At 60.0% G+C, this 14,472-nt stretch overlaps 1 protein-coding gene across 1 annotated transcript; it reads right to left on the bottom strand.

Moving 5' to 3' along the window:
• Positions 1–1,595: 1,595 nt before the first annotated feature.
• On the bottom strand, positions 1,596–13,779 carry FBXL16 (F-box and leucine rich repeat protein 16). Its single transcript, XM_061473475.1, has 6 exons — positions 13,466–13,779; positions 4,529–5,239; positions 3,164–3,672; positions 2,785–2,869; positions 2,380–2,443; positions 1,596–2,162 (listed from the first exon to the last, which is right to left on the bottom strand). The coding sequence occupies exons 2-6, from the start codon at positions 5,222–5,224 to the stop codon at positions 2,014–2,016; spliced, it is 1,503 nt and encodes a 500-aa protein (XP_061329459.1). The 5' UTR covers positions 5,225–5,239; positions 13,466–13,779; the 3' UTR covers positions 1,596–2,013.
• Positions 13,780–14,472: the final 693 nt, after the last annotated feature.

The raw sequence follows: 14,472 nt of genomic DNA, 5'->3' as shown, positions 1-14,472 counted from the left end.
GACGCGGGGTGCAGTGTTTGGAGGTACCGTGGAGAGAAAGGGGGTGTCAGGAGGGTATGGGGTGCGTTGGGGTGAGAGTGCAGTGGGGGAATGGGAGTGCTGGGGAGATACGGGATGAATTGGGTGTGGGAGTGCAGGGGGAAAATGGGGGTGTCGGTGGGATATGGAGTGCATTACGGGTGGAGGTACACGGAGGGGAATGAGGGTGTCAAAGGGATATGGGGTACATTGGGGATGCAGAGATACACTGGGGGGATATGGACTTGCACGGAGGTGTGGGGCTGCTTGGGGGGTTTGGAGGAGCTCTGGGGTATGGAGGTACACGAGGGTTTAGGGGTACATGGGAGCCTGATATGCAGGCAGTTACAGGGCTACACTGACGTGTAGGGGGTGAGAGTGCAAGGAGGGGGTGGGGGGCGTATGTGACTGCGCTGTCATGGAGGGCTGCAGAGGGGGGTATGGGGACACCCGAGCCCCAGTGCTGTGCCTGTTCTGGGGATGTGGGACCGTGGGGGTGAGCAGGGCTGACGACACTCCCCAACTGCAGCTGTCCCCTGCTGCTGTCTCCCCCTCCGTGGGGGGACCCTCCGTGTACCACAGCCCCGTCCCCAGCCCCTCACACCCATGTCCTACAGGCACCGGTGGGTTTTGGGGTTGCAGGCTGCTCCCTGCCCCACAGCCCCGGTGGCTCCAGACGCACCCCAAACCCTATTCCAAGGCCAAGAGGATTCTTTCACCATTTTGGGGCCAGAAAAGGGCATTTTGGACAAAGGAGGGAGCGGAGGCGGTGGTTGGTGCAGCAGTTCCTTCCCGGCCGGTACAAAGGCAAAACAAACCGAAAGCGTGTCCGTGTCCGTGCCCGTGCCCGTGTCCGTGTCCATGTCCGTGCAGGCAGCCGGTGTGGCAGCGGGGACGGCCACCGAGCCCCATCCCGCGCCAGGTCCCCGTGGTCACCCCAGCCCCGTGCCCGTGCTCTGCTCGTCCTCTGTCCCCCGCTTGCCGCCGGCGTCGGGTGATGGCTTTCCAGCTGGAAGCGTGCTGGCGGTGGCAGTGTGTCCCAAATGCCGCCTCCCACCTCCGCTCCGCGCTGCCGGTGTGTCCGCGGTGGCTCAGAGCTGGCCCTGGTCCCCTGGATGCGCCATCCCAGCCGAACGGGTCACTCGTCGGCGTCGATGTAACCCCACCAACCCCACGTAAACCAGGGTGCAGCGGCGTCCCCAAGGCGAGGGGGGAACCGGGAGAACCCGGAGGCAGGATCTGGCCACGTTGAAACCATATGGAAGAGCCAAGTGGAGGCTGCCACTTGTCACCATCCCCCCGGGTACCCCAGAGCCTGCTGTAGCACAAGACTGAAGCAAGCGAGCATGCGAGGGCAGCGGGCGGGCGCAGAGAAACATCCTATTCACCAGGAGAAAGCGCCAGGCATCCCAAGGGCAGAACTGGGGGCGCGGGGAGACACGCAGCATGAGGGGGGGGTGGCTCAGTGACCTGCTCTGGGAATGCAAGGGGACCCATCCGGCCTCCACCGCTACCCATGGGTGCCAAAAATAAGCATCCTCCTCTCGCCCATCCCTGGGAGCATCCTTTGGTCCCTGGGAGCATCCTTTGGTCCCCAGGAGCATCCTTGGCGGCAGGGCCATGCACCCATTTGGCCCTTGGGCAGAGGGGGAGCAGGATGCAGCCAGAGGGGGTAACACCACTGTTGCCTTCCCATTTCGGGTTTCCATGATGTCCATTTGTCTGTCCAGAAGGGATTGGCAGGACACTGGGTGAAGGACGGGCGATGTTGGCAGTGTGTGGGGAATTTACAGGGTGCCCGGGGGGGCTCTGGCAAGGGGTGACACTGTCCTCATGTCCCCGCAGAGCCACGTGCCCCTCGGGGTGTCAATGCAGGGGATGTCCGGGATCGGTTGTATTCAACAGTGTCTTTTGCATCCCCGAACAGATGGAAAGAAAAGGGGATGGGTGATGTCAGATGGAGTGGCAGCGGGAGCGGGGCGGCCGGGGCCAGCACTACTCGATCACCATGCAGCACGGGAGGTGCTGGGAGAAGTACTTGAAGAGCTCTGGGGTGGCACCCGGGCAGTTGGTCAGCTCCAGCTCCTCCAGCTCCTGCAGCTGCACCAGCCCTGACAGCCCTGTGGTGGTCAGCAAGGGGCAGCCTGCAAGAGGACAATGTGCACTGTCACCCCCAAAACAGCAGCACCCAAATAAACCAGCACCCCGAGAGCCCTGTTGTGGACCCATCCACAGGGAGGATGCCTGGGAGGAAGCTGGCTGTCCCCCAAGGTATCCCAAGGCTGTCCCTTTCCATTGTCTCCCCAGCCCCATGGGGTCCTGGCCACCCCATTCCCAGGATAGCAAGGGAAAGGATCTCACCAGCCAGAGAGAGGAGGCGCAGGCTGCCCATGCTCAGAAGATGCTTCAGGCCAAAATCCTGCACCTGGAAAAGAAAACAGAGTGGGAATGGGGGGGACAAATGGTGGGGACAAATGGGGGATGGCCACCATGGGGGCTCAGCAGTGCTGAGGCAGGATGCTGGGTGCTGGGGCAGGGAGCCTGAGCAGGGTGCGGGATGCTGGGGCAGGGGGTAAGGAGCTGGGTGCTGGGGCTGAGTCCTGCTGAGCTCACAGGAGAACCCCACTTCCTAACACCAAGTCATGAGGGACCCAGCTGGTGCAGGGCACCCACCCTGAACTCATGGCCTGTCCCCAGGACAGTGCCAGCCACTCTGCCCTCCCCACCATGCCAGCCAGGACAGGCACAGCCATGTCCCACACCTACCTGGCAGCACCAGCGCAGGTAGAGGCTCCGTAGGGACGACATGGTGGACAGGTAGCTGAGGCCGGTGTCGGTGATCCGCACGCACCTGATGGGACACAGGGTGACAGGGCTGGTCGGGAGCAGAGCACCCATGGGTGTCCCCAGACCATGGCCACGCATTGCACCCATTGCTTCCAGCATGGCACAGCATGGCTTAGCATGGCTCAACATGATGCAGCATGGCATGGCATGGCATGGCTTGACATGGTAAAGCATGGCTTGGCTTGGCATGGTACGCTCAGCATGATGCAGCATGGCATGGCATGGCATGGCATGGCTTGACAAGGCACATCATGGCAAAGGTTGGCACAGCATAGCTCAGGCCGGCACAGCACCATACCTGTCGAGCACCAGCTCCTCCAGCTTGTGCAGGTCACAGGCGATGTATTCCAGGGCCATGTCAGTGATACGAGGGCACCAAGAGAGGTCGAGGCTGCGCAGCTTCCGCAGGTTCTCAGCCACCAGTTCCACGCCATCATCGGTCACCTTGGAGCAGCCCGAGAGGCTGAGGACGCTCAGGTTGGGCAGGCTGTGGACCATGTTGACCACGCCGTGGTTGGTGATCTCCCAGCAGGAGTTGAGGCGCAGGGTGTGGGTGGTGTAGCCTTGCTTGGCGGTGAAGTAGGCGAGCGCCGTGTCCGTGACGTGGTAGGCTTGCAGGTTGAGCTCGGTGAGGTTGGGCAGGAGCTGCGAGATGGCGGCAATGGCGTCGTCGGCCACGTTAATGCAGTCGCTGACGCTCAGCGCTGTGATGCGGGCGTTGAGGCTGGACCACAGCCCGGCCTCCGTGAAGTCGTTGCATCCTGACAGCTCCAGCCGCACCACACCTTGCATCTGCTCCAACATCACCTGCAAGGGGCAGAACGTCAGGGCATGCTGGGCACTGCTGTCACCCTGCGCAGCACTGGCTCCCTTTGAGCCTTTCCACTGTCACCAGTCTTGACTGTGTCCAGCCTTTGCAGTGGGACTGCCCTGGTGCTGGAGCAGTGTCCTGTTCTAGGACATGGGGGGTTGGACTAAATGAACTTTGAAGGTCCCTTCCAACCCAAATTATTCTGATTCTATGCCAGCATTGGTGGGAAATGAGAGGGGACAGGCATGGATCCCTGGTCATGGCCCCTGCTCTGTACCTGGTGCTGTAGACAGGGGCAGGATTAATACCACTCCCATCATGGGCAACGCTTGGGTAGGATGTGGCCACAGAGCAGCTGGTGCTGTGTTAGGCCATGGTGCAGGGCAGGGGACCTCTCTGGGGATGTTGCTTGGCTCTGTGCAGGACCACGAGTTGCCCCATCTCCAACTGACCCACAGCCCCCTGCCAGCAGGGATGTCCCTGTCCCCAGCATCCAGCTCATCGCCCACACCCATCACCTGGTGTCATGGCCACCTCATACAGCTTTGCTTTCCCAGCAGCATGTGCAGGAAGCATCAGTGGGCAGTAAGGATGACACCCCCCGAATGCATCCTCACCCCATGCCTGCGACCACAGCACAGGCTGCAGCCCACCCTCCTGCCCTGACCACATGCAGGGACTCCCAGTGCTGCCTGCCTCCAATGCTGCTGTGGATGGGATGGCCATGACACCTTCCTGCTCCATGCCTGTGGCTGGTGAACGCTCTGCCCAAGCATGTGTCCCCAGGGCCACTGGGAGGACCCACCATTGCCGTATCTCAGCCACCCTGGTCGCCACACAGGGGTCACCTACCTCCAACCCTGCATCCGTGATGGTCGACCTCTTAAGGCTCATGGACTTGACCCCCTTCTTGGAGAGGGGGTAGTTGTCAATGAACTCACAAATGTCCAGGTCAGAGACACCCACGAGGCAGAAGCCTTCGAAGCCGCGGACGGCAAAGCCCTGCAGGCTGACAAATTCCTTCTCCCCACCAGGCAGGACATTGTAGAGCTCTTTGGTGTGCAGGACAGGTGTCAAGCCCACCCAGAACTTGGGCTGGTAGAGCACCCGCCGCCATGCCTTGCACACCTGAGCCAGCACGCACTTCTCGCACGCCGAAAAGTACCAGAACAAGCGGTTGAGGATCTTCTCGTCCACCGCCAGCTGCCTCTCCGAGGGCGAGCCAGGCAGCCGCTCTGGAGAGGGCTGCTCCGAGCCTTCGCTCGTATTCAGTCCCACCAAGGAAGCGCCGGGAGGGGAGGAGACGCCTGCCAGAGTGGCCAAGGAGAGTGGGGAGGCCAGACTGGGGATGGGCAGGTCGCTGCGGTGCGCTAAGGCTGGGCTGAGGATGGCAGGCACGGAGGAAGGCTGGCACAGGCGGTTTTTGACAGCGGGGGTGCCTTTGGTGATGCTGGCGGAGCCGAGGCCGTTGGGTTGCGTGGGGATCTTCACCAGTCCATTGCGGGGCAAACATGGGGGCTTGGTGTCGCCGTTTCTCGGGTTCGACATCTTCCACAGGTCTCTCTGCAACACAGGGATGAGGGCTGAGAGGCTGCTGGTCTGGCAGGGAGAGCAGGCAGGAAGAGTGGACAGGGCTGGGGGACATCATGGCACCAACAGGGAGGGAGACCCTGGAGGTCCCTGTGCAGAGTGGCACAGGGGACCAGACAGTGAAGAGCTGCTGGGCCCCGAGTGGGATCCTCCAGGAAGCTGCATGGCCCTGGTGTCCCCCATAATGGGGGTGGATGGGGATTTATCCCCAGAAATTCCCATCCCTCTCAAAGCCTGGGCTCCAGCAACCAGTGGCAGATGGAGCATGATCATAGAATCATGGAATAGTTTGGATTGAAGGGACCTTAAAGCTCATCCTGATCCAAATCCCTTCCAAGGGCAGGGTCACCTTCCACCAGACCAGGTTGCTCCAAGCCCCGTCCAGCCTGGCCTTGAACACTGCCAGGGATGGGGCAGCCACAGCTTCTCTGGGCACCCTGTGCCAGCTCCTCAGCACCCTCACAGGGAAGAGCTTCTGCCTAAGAGCTCATCTCAAACTTCCCTCTGTCAGGTTAAAGCCATTCCCCCTTGTCCTGTCCCTACAGGCCCTTGTCCAAAGCCCCTCTCCAGGTTTCTTGCAGCCCCTTTAGGCACTGGATCTGCTCTAAGGTCTCCCCTTAAGGAGCCTTCTCTTCTCCAGGCTGAACAAGCCCAGCTCTCTCAGCCTGCCTCCAGAGCAGAGCTGCTCCAGCCCTTGCAGCATGTCTGCGGAGGGCAGAGCAGGCAGTGGTAGTGGCAGAGCTGCCCATGCTCACCGTGCCAGCCAGGCACTGGGCAGTGAGCCCATGCCTGCCATAGCCCTGCTGAGCCCTGTGGCAGTCAGGCGGCTCTAGCAGAGCAGGCCAATAAATATTGCAGTGGCAGTGCCCAGCTTCCAGCGCCCTCCGTACCCACCATCCATTATTCAACACACTGTCCTCTATAAATACAGAGGTGAATAATTGATGGGGGCTTGCTCCCCCTCCTCCCCCAGCTGGTGCCTGGGGATGAGCTGGAGCCCAGCAAAAGTGGCTTCCAGCCCAGGGACCAGGAAACAGGAACATGCTTCCCAAGTCCCAAGGGATGGCTGGCACATCATCCGGATGTGTCTAATGTGACCTGAGGACTCCCTCCATTGCCAGCTTCCCCCAGACCAAGCTAAAAGTGAGAGTATAATTTTAACCACTTGATTTGGGATGGAGATGGCCAGGCCCTGATGGAGGGGCACCGAGGGAGGAGTGTCCCAGCTGGTGATGCTCATAGCCCAGGTCCATGGGCTCTCTGGATGCTCCATTCAGTCTGGGGGAGGTGGCTCCTAAGTGGGGTGCAGCCTAGATCCCTGCTGCCCCCAGCCCATCACTTTCACTCTCACAGCACCCTCACAGCCCTCCTGGGTCAGCCAGGGCTGGGGGGTGAATCAGGCACCCAAAAGGCACTATGAAATTTTTGGCACAGCCACAAAACCCCATGGGATGTGTGGGACATGGCATTTCCTGGTGATATCAGGACAGGGCTGTGCGAGAGGACTGGTGGGAGCTGCTGAAGCCTCTCCATTAGTGTGAGTGACAGACAGCCCGGCCTGGTGGCCTCTGGGGATGAGCCCGGCCCTGTGCAGACAGTCTGGCGCCACTCCCCACTCGGATGCAGCCTCTGCTGCCTCTGCTCACTCTGCCCAACAGAAGAGCTGGGCCTCTGACGCTTGGACATGTGTTAAATTCTCTTGAAAGCAGGAGAAGAGGAGGGGAAAGAAGGAAGAAACTTAAAACCAGCAGCTCGGTGCTTGGCAGCAATTAGGGAAGCAAACAGAACATGCACCAGGGTGTCTAACACAGCCACACAGCACAAATCCAAACAGATAATTACCAGGCGGCACGGGAAGGCTGTCGCTCCAGCGTGGAGCCCACAGCCAGAGCCGTTCAGCACGCTGGTTGTCCCCAGGGGAGAGGGCAGGTGGTGGCACAGGGGCAGCCCGGGGTCTCGGGAGCCCCGGAGGACACTCATGGGAGGAGACAGATGCTGACAAGTCGCCGGTCTGAAATGCAGCCAGCGGGAGGTGTTGGCAATGGTTCCAACCAGCTCAGACCTCGGCTGGTCCCTGAGGCCGTGTTCAGGGGGGCTGAGTGGATTCAGCAGCTTTCCTGTCCTGCCTTGGAAAGCTGAGCCAGGTCCCCCTGCACCAGGCACTGGGGCCGCCTGTCTGGCTCACAGAAACCCTCAAGTGTGAGTGAGCTGGGAAGTCACTTCAAATAGACAGACAGGGATTCAGGGCTTCTGAGCACAGGGAGGCTCCAACCAGCAGTGGTGGGAGCCTAGGCAAGGCTCTACAGGGAAATGGGCAGGCAAGGTTTCGGGGATTCCTACTACCCCAAAAGGAGCAGGACTGTGCTGGGGTGAAGAACCTCAGCTTGGAGAAGGTGTTCTGAGAGAAGGTGGTTCTCCACTCTCTCCTCTGTCTCTGGTACCATGGGGCAGCGCTGGGATCTGCCTGCTACTGCTGCAGGAAAGCCCTTGCCTGCAGCCCCAGGTTCCTGCAGGCCACATCACTCCAATGTACAAAGTGCAAGTACCACATCCCATGGATACCAGAGCTGCTCTATGCTGGGAAACCCAGCACATATTCTGCCCTGCCCCAAGACCTCCCTCCAACCCACTGAAACAGCAGAAGGAGAGGGAAATACAAAACTGTATGCCTTGGAGATGTCAGTACTGAGCCCATCTGATGTTCAGGCATTTCTATGAGCACCTCTATATGCTTTTTGGTCACCCCAAAACTGCAGGAGAGCAGAAATTTGGCCTTTCTTCCTCACCCCATAACTCACTGTTTGCAGGTTGCATGACTGGGCCAACCACAACATCATCAGGATAGGTCAGCATTTGGTACAACCATTTTTACTCTGGGATTCCACAGGAAGGGCCCAGCTTTGCATGGTGGTTTAGTGTGAGGTGTCCCTGCCCTTGGCAGGGGGGTTGGAACTAGATGATCTTAAGGTCCTTTCCAACCCTAACTATTCTATGATTCCCCCCAGATGCTCCCTGCAGCTCTCACAGGCCACAGCTCATGGGGGAAGCACCTGCCAGCAGTGGAGTGCTAGCTCGCAATCCACACTGGGAGGAACCCTGACAAAAGCAAAGGGCAAAGTCTTTCAGTCTTCCAAATTCACTCCAGGGTGCACATTTCACAGGAAACGTCATTGCCACAGAAGTCACTCCATTCATAAGGGTTTTGTCATCCACAATGAGCAATGGTGCAGTGGTGGGGGGCGGATTTGACGCAGGAAGAGAGAAGAAAGAAGAGGGCCGAAGAGCCTGTCACTACAAACATTACACAGACAATGAAGATGCTGGGGAGAATAGGATGAAAGCTGCCAGGAAGACAGTGCTTGTCCAAGCTGTTGGTGAGTTTACCATCTCCGTGTAACGTTGAAGAGGAACGAGAGCCTCAAGAGAGAGGCAGGATAACCAGTCACCCTGCTAGTGCCACCCCTGTGAGGGTGTTCGCTGGGAGACCCTGGGCTGTGGCAGATGAGACCGTCTGGGCAGAGAATGTGAACCGATGTGCCCAGATGGCCGGGTAGAGCGGTTCAGCACCACAGACAGCGGCCTGGCGGAGTTCAGCACCGCGGACAGCGGTCGTTTTCAGGTGCCGTGGACAGCTGCACTGTGCCTGGGGGCCGCGGCACCCCAGGAGGGCACGCCACAAACATGCCCGTGCGGGACCCCTCCGCCCCAGGGGCCCCCTGCGAGGACACGCCATTCCTCACCAGGTCCCTGTAAGGACCCACCATTGCCCTTCAGGTCCCTCTGAGATCCTTGCTATGGCCCCAGCAGGTCCCCGCAGTCCTCTCTCTTGCTGCAAAGCCTTGTTATTGCCCTGCCAGAATCCAAACCTGCTGCAAGATTCTTTCTGTAGAGCCACTGCTTCCGTGACAGAGCTGCTTGGCAGCAAGCAGCCATCACTCATGGCTTCCTGCACACACACACACACACACACACGCACAATCACACACACACAATCACCTCGTCAGAGTCCCAGGAGCTGGCAGATGCACCTGATGTGAGCCTTGGTGTTCAGCTGCACACATACATGCACACATCCACACACAAACAGAGAGAAGCGCATGCACACACACACACACAGAGGGTTGCATCAGCTGAATTCATTAGCCCATCTATTTTTACTAATGCAGCAAATCAAGTTGATCTACAGGCAGAGAAAACACACCCGAGATGTGGTGCTGTGGCAAGGCTTTTGTCCAGCACTCTTGCGGGGAACAGCTTTCCAGGACTCCCTCAGCTCTACGCAATATCCCAACCACCAGCAATGCCAGGCAAGGTCTTGCTTTGGAGGGCTGAACCTGCAGGCCAAAGTTCATGGCAGTAATAAAGACATCTCACTAAAAAGATTGCCTTCCCCAGCAGCGCTTAGTGGGGTAGAAGCTGGCTCCTGCTCTTATCCACCAAGTCAGACCACTGCCATGCTCTGAGTAGTACGTGTATGACCACTGGCCTCCAAGGCCAGGTCGCCTCAGAGGGCTTGGATCATTCCAGGAATGTGAAAGAACTACAGAAGGCCCTGAGGAGCCACTGGCTCCCCTGGAGTTGGAGGGACAGTGGCTGTGTTTGGGGAGAGAGAAGCTGTACTTGTGTGTACAGAGGTGGATCTGCAATCCAGGACTCAGCACTCACCCAAGTCAGCTGGGAGAGAGGCTCAGAGCACAGCTCCAAACTCAGTGCCACCTATTCCACCACCACACAAGCCAGGAATTCATGGTGGGGAAAAACCTTGCTGCTCTGTGTGGCCCTGGAGACCTGCCATTTGTGTGCTGGGAGCCAAGAAACTTCTTCCCAAGATTACCCTAAGAACTCCTTGGGAGTCTGGAGGGCTGAGACCAGCTTTCCTGCTCCCTTGTTGGCTCCCAATAACACCAAGGAGGATATCCCACCTTGCAGTGGTCAAAAAGGCTGGGAAAACAACTGGTTTGAGTCCCATTCCTGTTGGATGCTGCTGTCAGTGGTGGGCTGGGTGGTAAATCCATTGCAGAGTCTCAGGCCAGGCAGTGGAGCTGTCACAACCAGGCATCCCCAGCACTTCTCTGCCCCAGGTCCCACAGCTTTAACAGCAAGACCTGGAGCCAGGTTCTGTGGGGCCAGCCCTGTGCCCAGGGATCTGGAGAAATGCTGGCTGAGGGGCCCAAGCCAAGCCCTGCTCCAGAGCTACCACATTCTGCTTGGCTGAGAGAACAGCTCATGTCCAGGAGCATCAGGAGATGCAGCTCCTGCACTCAAGCCCTCAGCATGGGAAGCTGTAGGGAGGAGGCAGAGCACCAGCACCCCCAGCCTGGCCAGGCAAAACTTCCTTGCTCTGGCTGCCACAAGCCCTTCCTGCAGCAGCATTTATCTTCTCTGCTAAGACCCAAATCTCCTACGACATCAAGCCCTGACCTCCCTCTCTATCCCAGGCAGCCCCACATCCCCTCAGGAGGACCCCCCTGCCCAAGCAAAGCACAGGATGCCCAGATCAGGGCAGATCTGGACCTCAGCCTCCTCTGGAGGTCCTGGCTCTCAGCACCATGGGAGGATGCTTGTGCTTCAGCCTGGCTCCCCACCAGCTGAGGGCAGGGGAAAAGGGAACAGCTCCTCTTGTGACAGTTCCTGCCCAGCCTGGCCTCCCCTCACTACAAACCCAGCCAGAGCTCAGCCAACAGCACCAACTGTGTTACAGCCCTTCTCTTTGTCCTTCTTGGGCCCAGGAAAGGGGTGAACAAAAATGCAAGATCCCACAAGGAGAACGGAGACCACGGCCCATGGCTGCCGCTGAGCCCCCTCTCCCCAGGACACAGATGTCCCCTTGGGCACTACTGGGACTTGAGTCTCTTCTTCAACCCCCTTCATCCCTCCAGAGAAGGCAACAGCCATGCAAGTAGCAATGCCCTCTGCCCTGGGGCTCAGGAGTCTGACCAGGAGCCGGGGTTGAGGCAAGGTGGCCAAAGACTTTGCCAGCATGGAGCTAACAGCACTAGGGTCATGGGATGCCGGGGCATTCATTGCTCCTTGCTGCAGGCAGCTGTGAGTGCTAAATGCCAACACAGGCCCCAAAAAGCTGCACCCTGGAAGCAAAAGCAAGAGCCTGATCCTGTTCCCCCAACCAGGAGCTGGGCACAGGTCACACTTCCAACACGGAGAAAGCCTGGAGAAAGGGCTTCTGATGCCCTGAGCCCTCAGCACTGGTGGCTGTGGATCACCCAGAACAAGCGTGGATGGTCCCTGTGGTGGGTGGGCAGAGGTTGGCTGCAGGTGGGATGCTGCTGAGGGAGCCCTGCACACCCGCGCACTCCATCCTTCTCCCTCCCACACCATCGACACCCACTCGCATCCAGAATCTCCTTTTCCCTTCTCCAGGTTCTGCTCCATCTGCACAGGCAGCGGTGGGGAGCAACAGACCATGGCTTGGAGATGGCTTGGTAAACTGATGTATGGGAATGGTGCTGTGGTTTTGCCATCCAGCTGCCAGAGTCTGAGCCAGGCACAGCTCAGATCTGCAAAGCATGAAGGCAGGATCCAGCCCCCCAACTCAAAGTGATTCAACTCCAGCCTTTCTCCTGGCTGGAGCATGGTCATATCTCCATGGGATGGTCAACATGGAGGTGACCCCACCAGAGAGGACAAGGGGATCTTTTCCCTCCATCTGCCATCCCATATGTGCCACACGGCCCAAGAGAGGATCCCTCCATCCGCAGGAGCAGGATCTGGGGAGGCAAGAGGTTCCCAGCACTGGGGATGCTTATCCTGCTGCTCCTGACTGCATGGGGAGCTGCTGGCATGGGGAGTGGAGCAGGCCCGGTGGATGGCGAAGGATCGATGTGGGGGAAGCCAGCTCGGGGAAAAATAGATATCTAGCTCATTAAAAATGGATGCACAAACGAGTCCTCCCCACTCCAAAGCCACCTCCCTCCCTCTTCCTGGTAGCCAGAGTGAAATCAGCAACCAGCTTTCAGAGAAGGGGAGATGCCAGCACAGCACAGCGCTTGCTCTGCGCCTGCTGCTCCCATCCTGCTGGGTGTCAAGACCCTCTGGGTACTGGGGAGGGGACCCAATAGCCCCTGCACCCCGGGCAGAGTGTGGTTATGGAGCAGGACCTCTTCTGGAGCATCCCTGCTGCAGGGACTACTACATTCTAGCCTTTACTGCCTGGGCACTGCCACGTCCCACCAGCACGGGTGGATGCCAAAGAGCCAGAGGTGCCCCGGCCCAGTTCTCCATGGCACCCATGGAGACCATGGGAGTCTCTCCCTGGTTGCTCACACAAGCCCGTGCCTCAGTTTCCCCCATCTATGCCTGGCTCAGCTGTTCCATGGGGCTCAGCCTCCCTGGCCCCAAGACCCACCTGACCTCGATCACAGACCACGCCATTTGTCTCCATCCCCTCCCCTGCCCAAACAACCTGCCCTGCTCCTTCGCCCCCATCCTGGTTGCTGAGGTGTCCCCGGCCCCACACTGGGCTCTGTGGGACCCTGCTGTGGAGTTCAGCGCCCTTGGCCCTATCCCAGCCAGGACCTTCCCTTCCTCTCTCCCATGGGCCTGGGGATGGGGGTGGCTGCCCCCTTCCCCCCCCGGCCTGTATCACCCTGCGCCCAAGAAAAGCCCCACCAAGGTGTTGGGGGGCAGCTCTGGGGGTGCCAGTGGTCCCATGGTGCCACCAAGGAGGACAAGGGTCAGTTTGGAGTGGGGGAGCAGCAGCAACCCCACACCCAGGTGACACTGTCCCCACAGCGATGTCCCCCCCACCCCAAAACATACCCCCTGCCCCCCCCCCCCCCCCCCCCCCCGCTGCCCACTCGGTGATGCTTGGCCATATGGGGCGGGGGGGGGGGGGGGATGGGGGGGATCACATTAACCCCCCCACCCCCCAGCATTCCCCCGGTCCCCAAACCAGGGCGCTGGGGGCGCGGGGAGGGGGGGGGGTGTGATGCAGCATCACTGAGGGGGGTCACACCGACCACCATCCTCGGTTGAGCTGCTGTTAGCCGGTGGGAGATGGGGGGGGTGGCGCTACCGGACCGGGAGCCCCGGGGCCGGGCCGGCTCCGCCGCCGTTATATAACGAAGCTCCATGTTGCGGGATGCGGCGGCAGGGGGTGGATGCGGTGCCGGTGTCGGTGCCGGTTTCAGCAGCACCGGCACCGGCTTTGTGTTGTGAAGGGCTTTCCCGGGCGGCTCTTACCTCCAGCGCCGTCTCCCGCAGCTCATGCCATGCCTTGTGCCCGTCCTCTCTCGGTAGCAGGAAAAAAAACACCGGGAAGAAAACCGGGAAAAATTCTCCCCCTCCAAATCCCCGCTGGAAAAGGGGCCGGATCCTGCCCGGCCCCCGCCCCAGCCCCGCTGAACAACAGGAAAAATAAGCGGGGAGGGGGGTGGGAGTGGGATGGGGCCGGATCCGGGGAGGATGGAGAAGGGGGGTCCCTCCTGCCCGCCAGCCCGGGGAGCCGGAGCTGCACACGCACACGCGCGGTTCACACACGCACACGCGTGTCAGCAGCTGAGGCTGTTAAAGAGACACGGTCGTCGGGAGCGGTAATGGATCGAGGTAGGATGGCACCGGCACCAGGAGCGGCGGTGAGGTGAGTGGCGAGGCCACCGGTGAGAGAGGCGGGGGGGAGCAGGCAGGGATGGGCTGGCAGCGGGGTGTGCAGGCAGGGGGAGAGGGTGGGGGGGAATACAGGGGTGGGATGATGGCGGGGATGGAGGGAGGGAGGGATGGATGGAGGCTGGGATGGAGGGATGGGAGATGGAGGGATGGGAGGATGGGGAGAAGAATGGCTAGATGGGAGAGGGATAAGGGGTAAGGAATAAGGGATGGAGGAGCAATGGAGGGATGAAAGGATGGAGGAGATGAAGGGATGAAGGGAAGAAGGTATGCTGGAAGGGTGGATGGAGGAATGGAGGGATGGAAGGATGGAGGAGCGATGGAGGGATGAATGGAGGGATGAGGGGTGGAAGGAGGGATGGAGTTCCGGGTGGAGTGGTGGCTGGAGGGCTGGAGGGGGGGCTGGCAGGCTGGATGGACAGACGGATGCTTGCTCTGGCTCTCTCCCCAGCAGGGTGCTGGCAGCCGGAGATCCTGGTGCAGACCCCTCGCCCCAGCAGCCAGCTCTGGCTCTGCTTGACAGCGCGCAGGGCACAGCGCGGATGGTCGCTGCAGCTCCAGCACCCCGGGGTGCTGCGGGCACC

This window comes from Pezoporus flaviventris, unplaced genomic scaffold, assembly GCF_033815535.1.
Source record: "Pezoporus flaviventris isolate CSIRO_AGI_PZ_B2104156 unplaced genomic scaffold, CSIRO_AGI_Pfla_v1 ptg000078l, whole genome shotgun sequence".
NCBI classification, from domain to species: domain Eukaryota; kingdom Metazoa; phylum Chordata; class Aves; order Psittaciformes; family Psittacidae; genus Pezoporus; species Pezoporus flaviventris.
The sequence above is the reverse complement of the archived record's forward strand: the minus strand, read 5'-3'. Positions and strand labels throughout refer to the sequence as shown.

Excerpts from the sequence above, each read along its gene's own strand:
- FBXL16 (XM_061473475.1), bottom strand. The coding sequence starts at position 5,224 with ATGTCGAACCCGAGAAACGGCGACACCAAGCCCCCATGTTTGCCCCGC. Across the intron at positions 3,673-4,528 it reads TCACGGATGCAGGGTTGGAG|GTGATGTTGGAGCAGATGCA; the intron begins GTAGGTGACCCC and ends TGCCCCTTGCAG. Across the intron at positions 2,163-2,379 it reads GCGCCTCCTCTCTCTGGCTG|GCTGCCCCTTGCTGACCACC; the intron begins GTGAGATCCTTT and ends GTCCTCTTGCAG.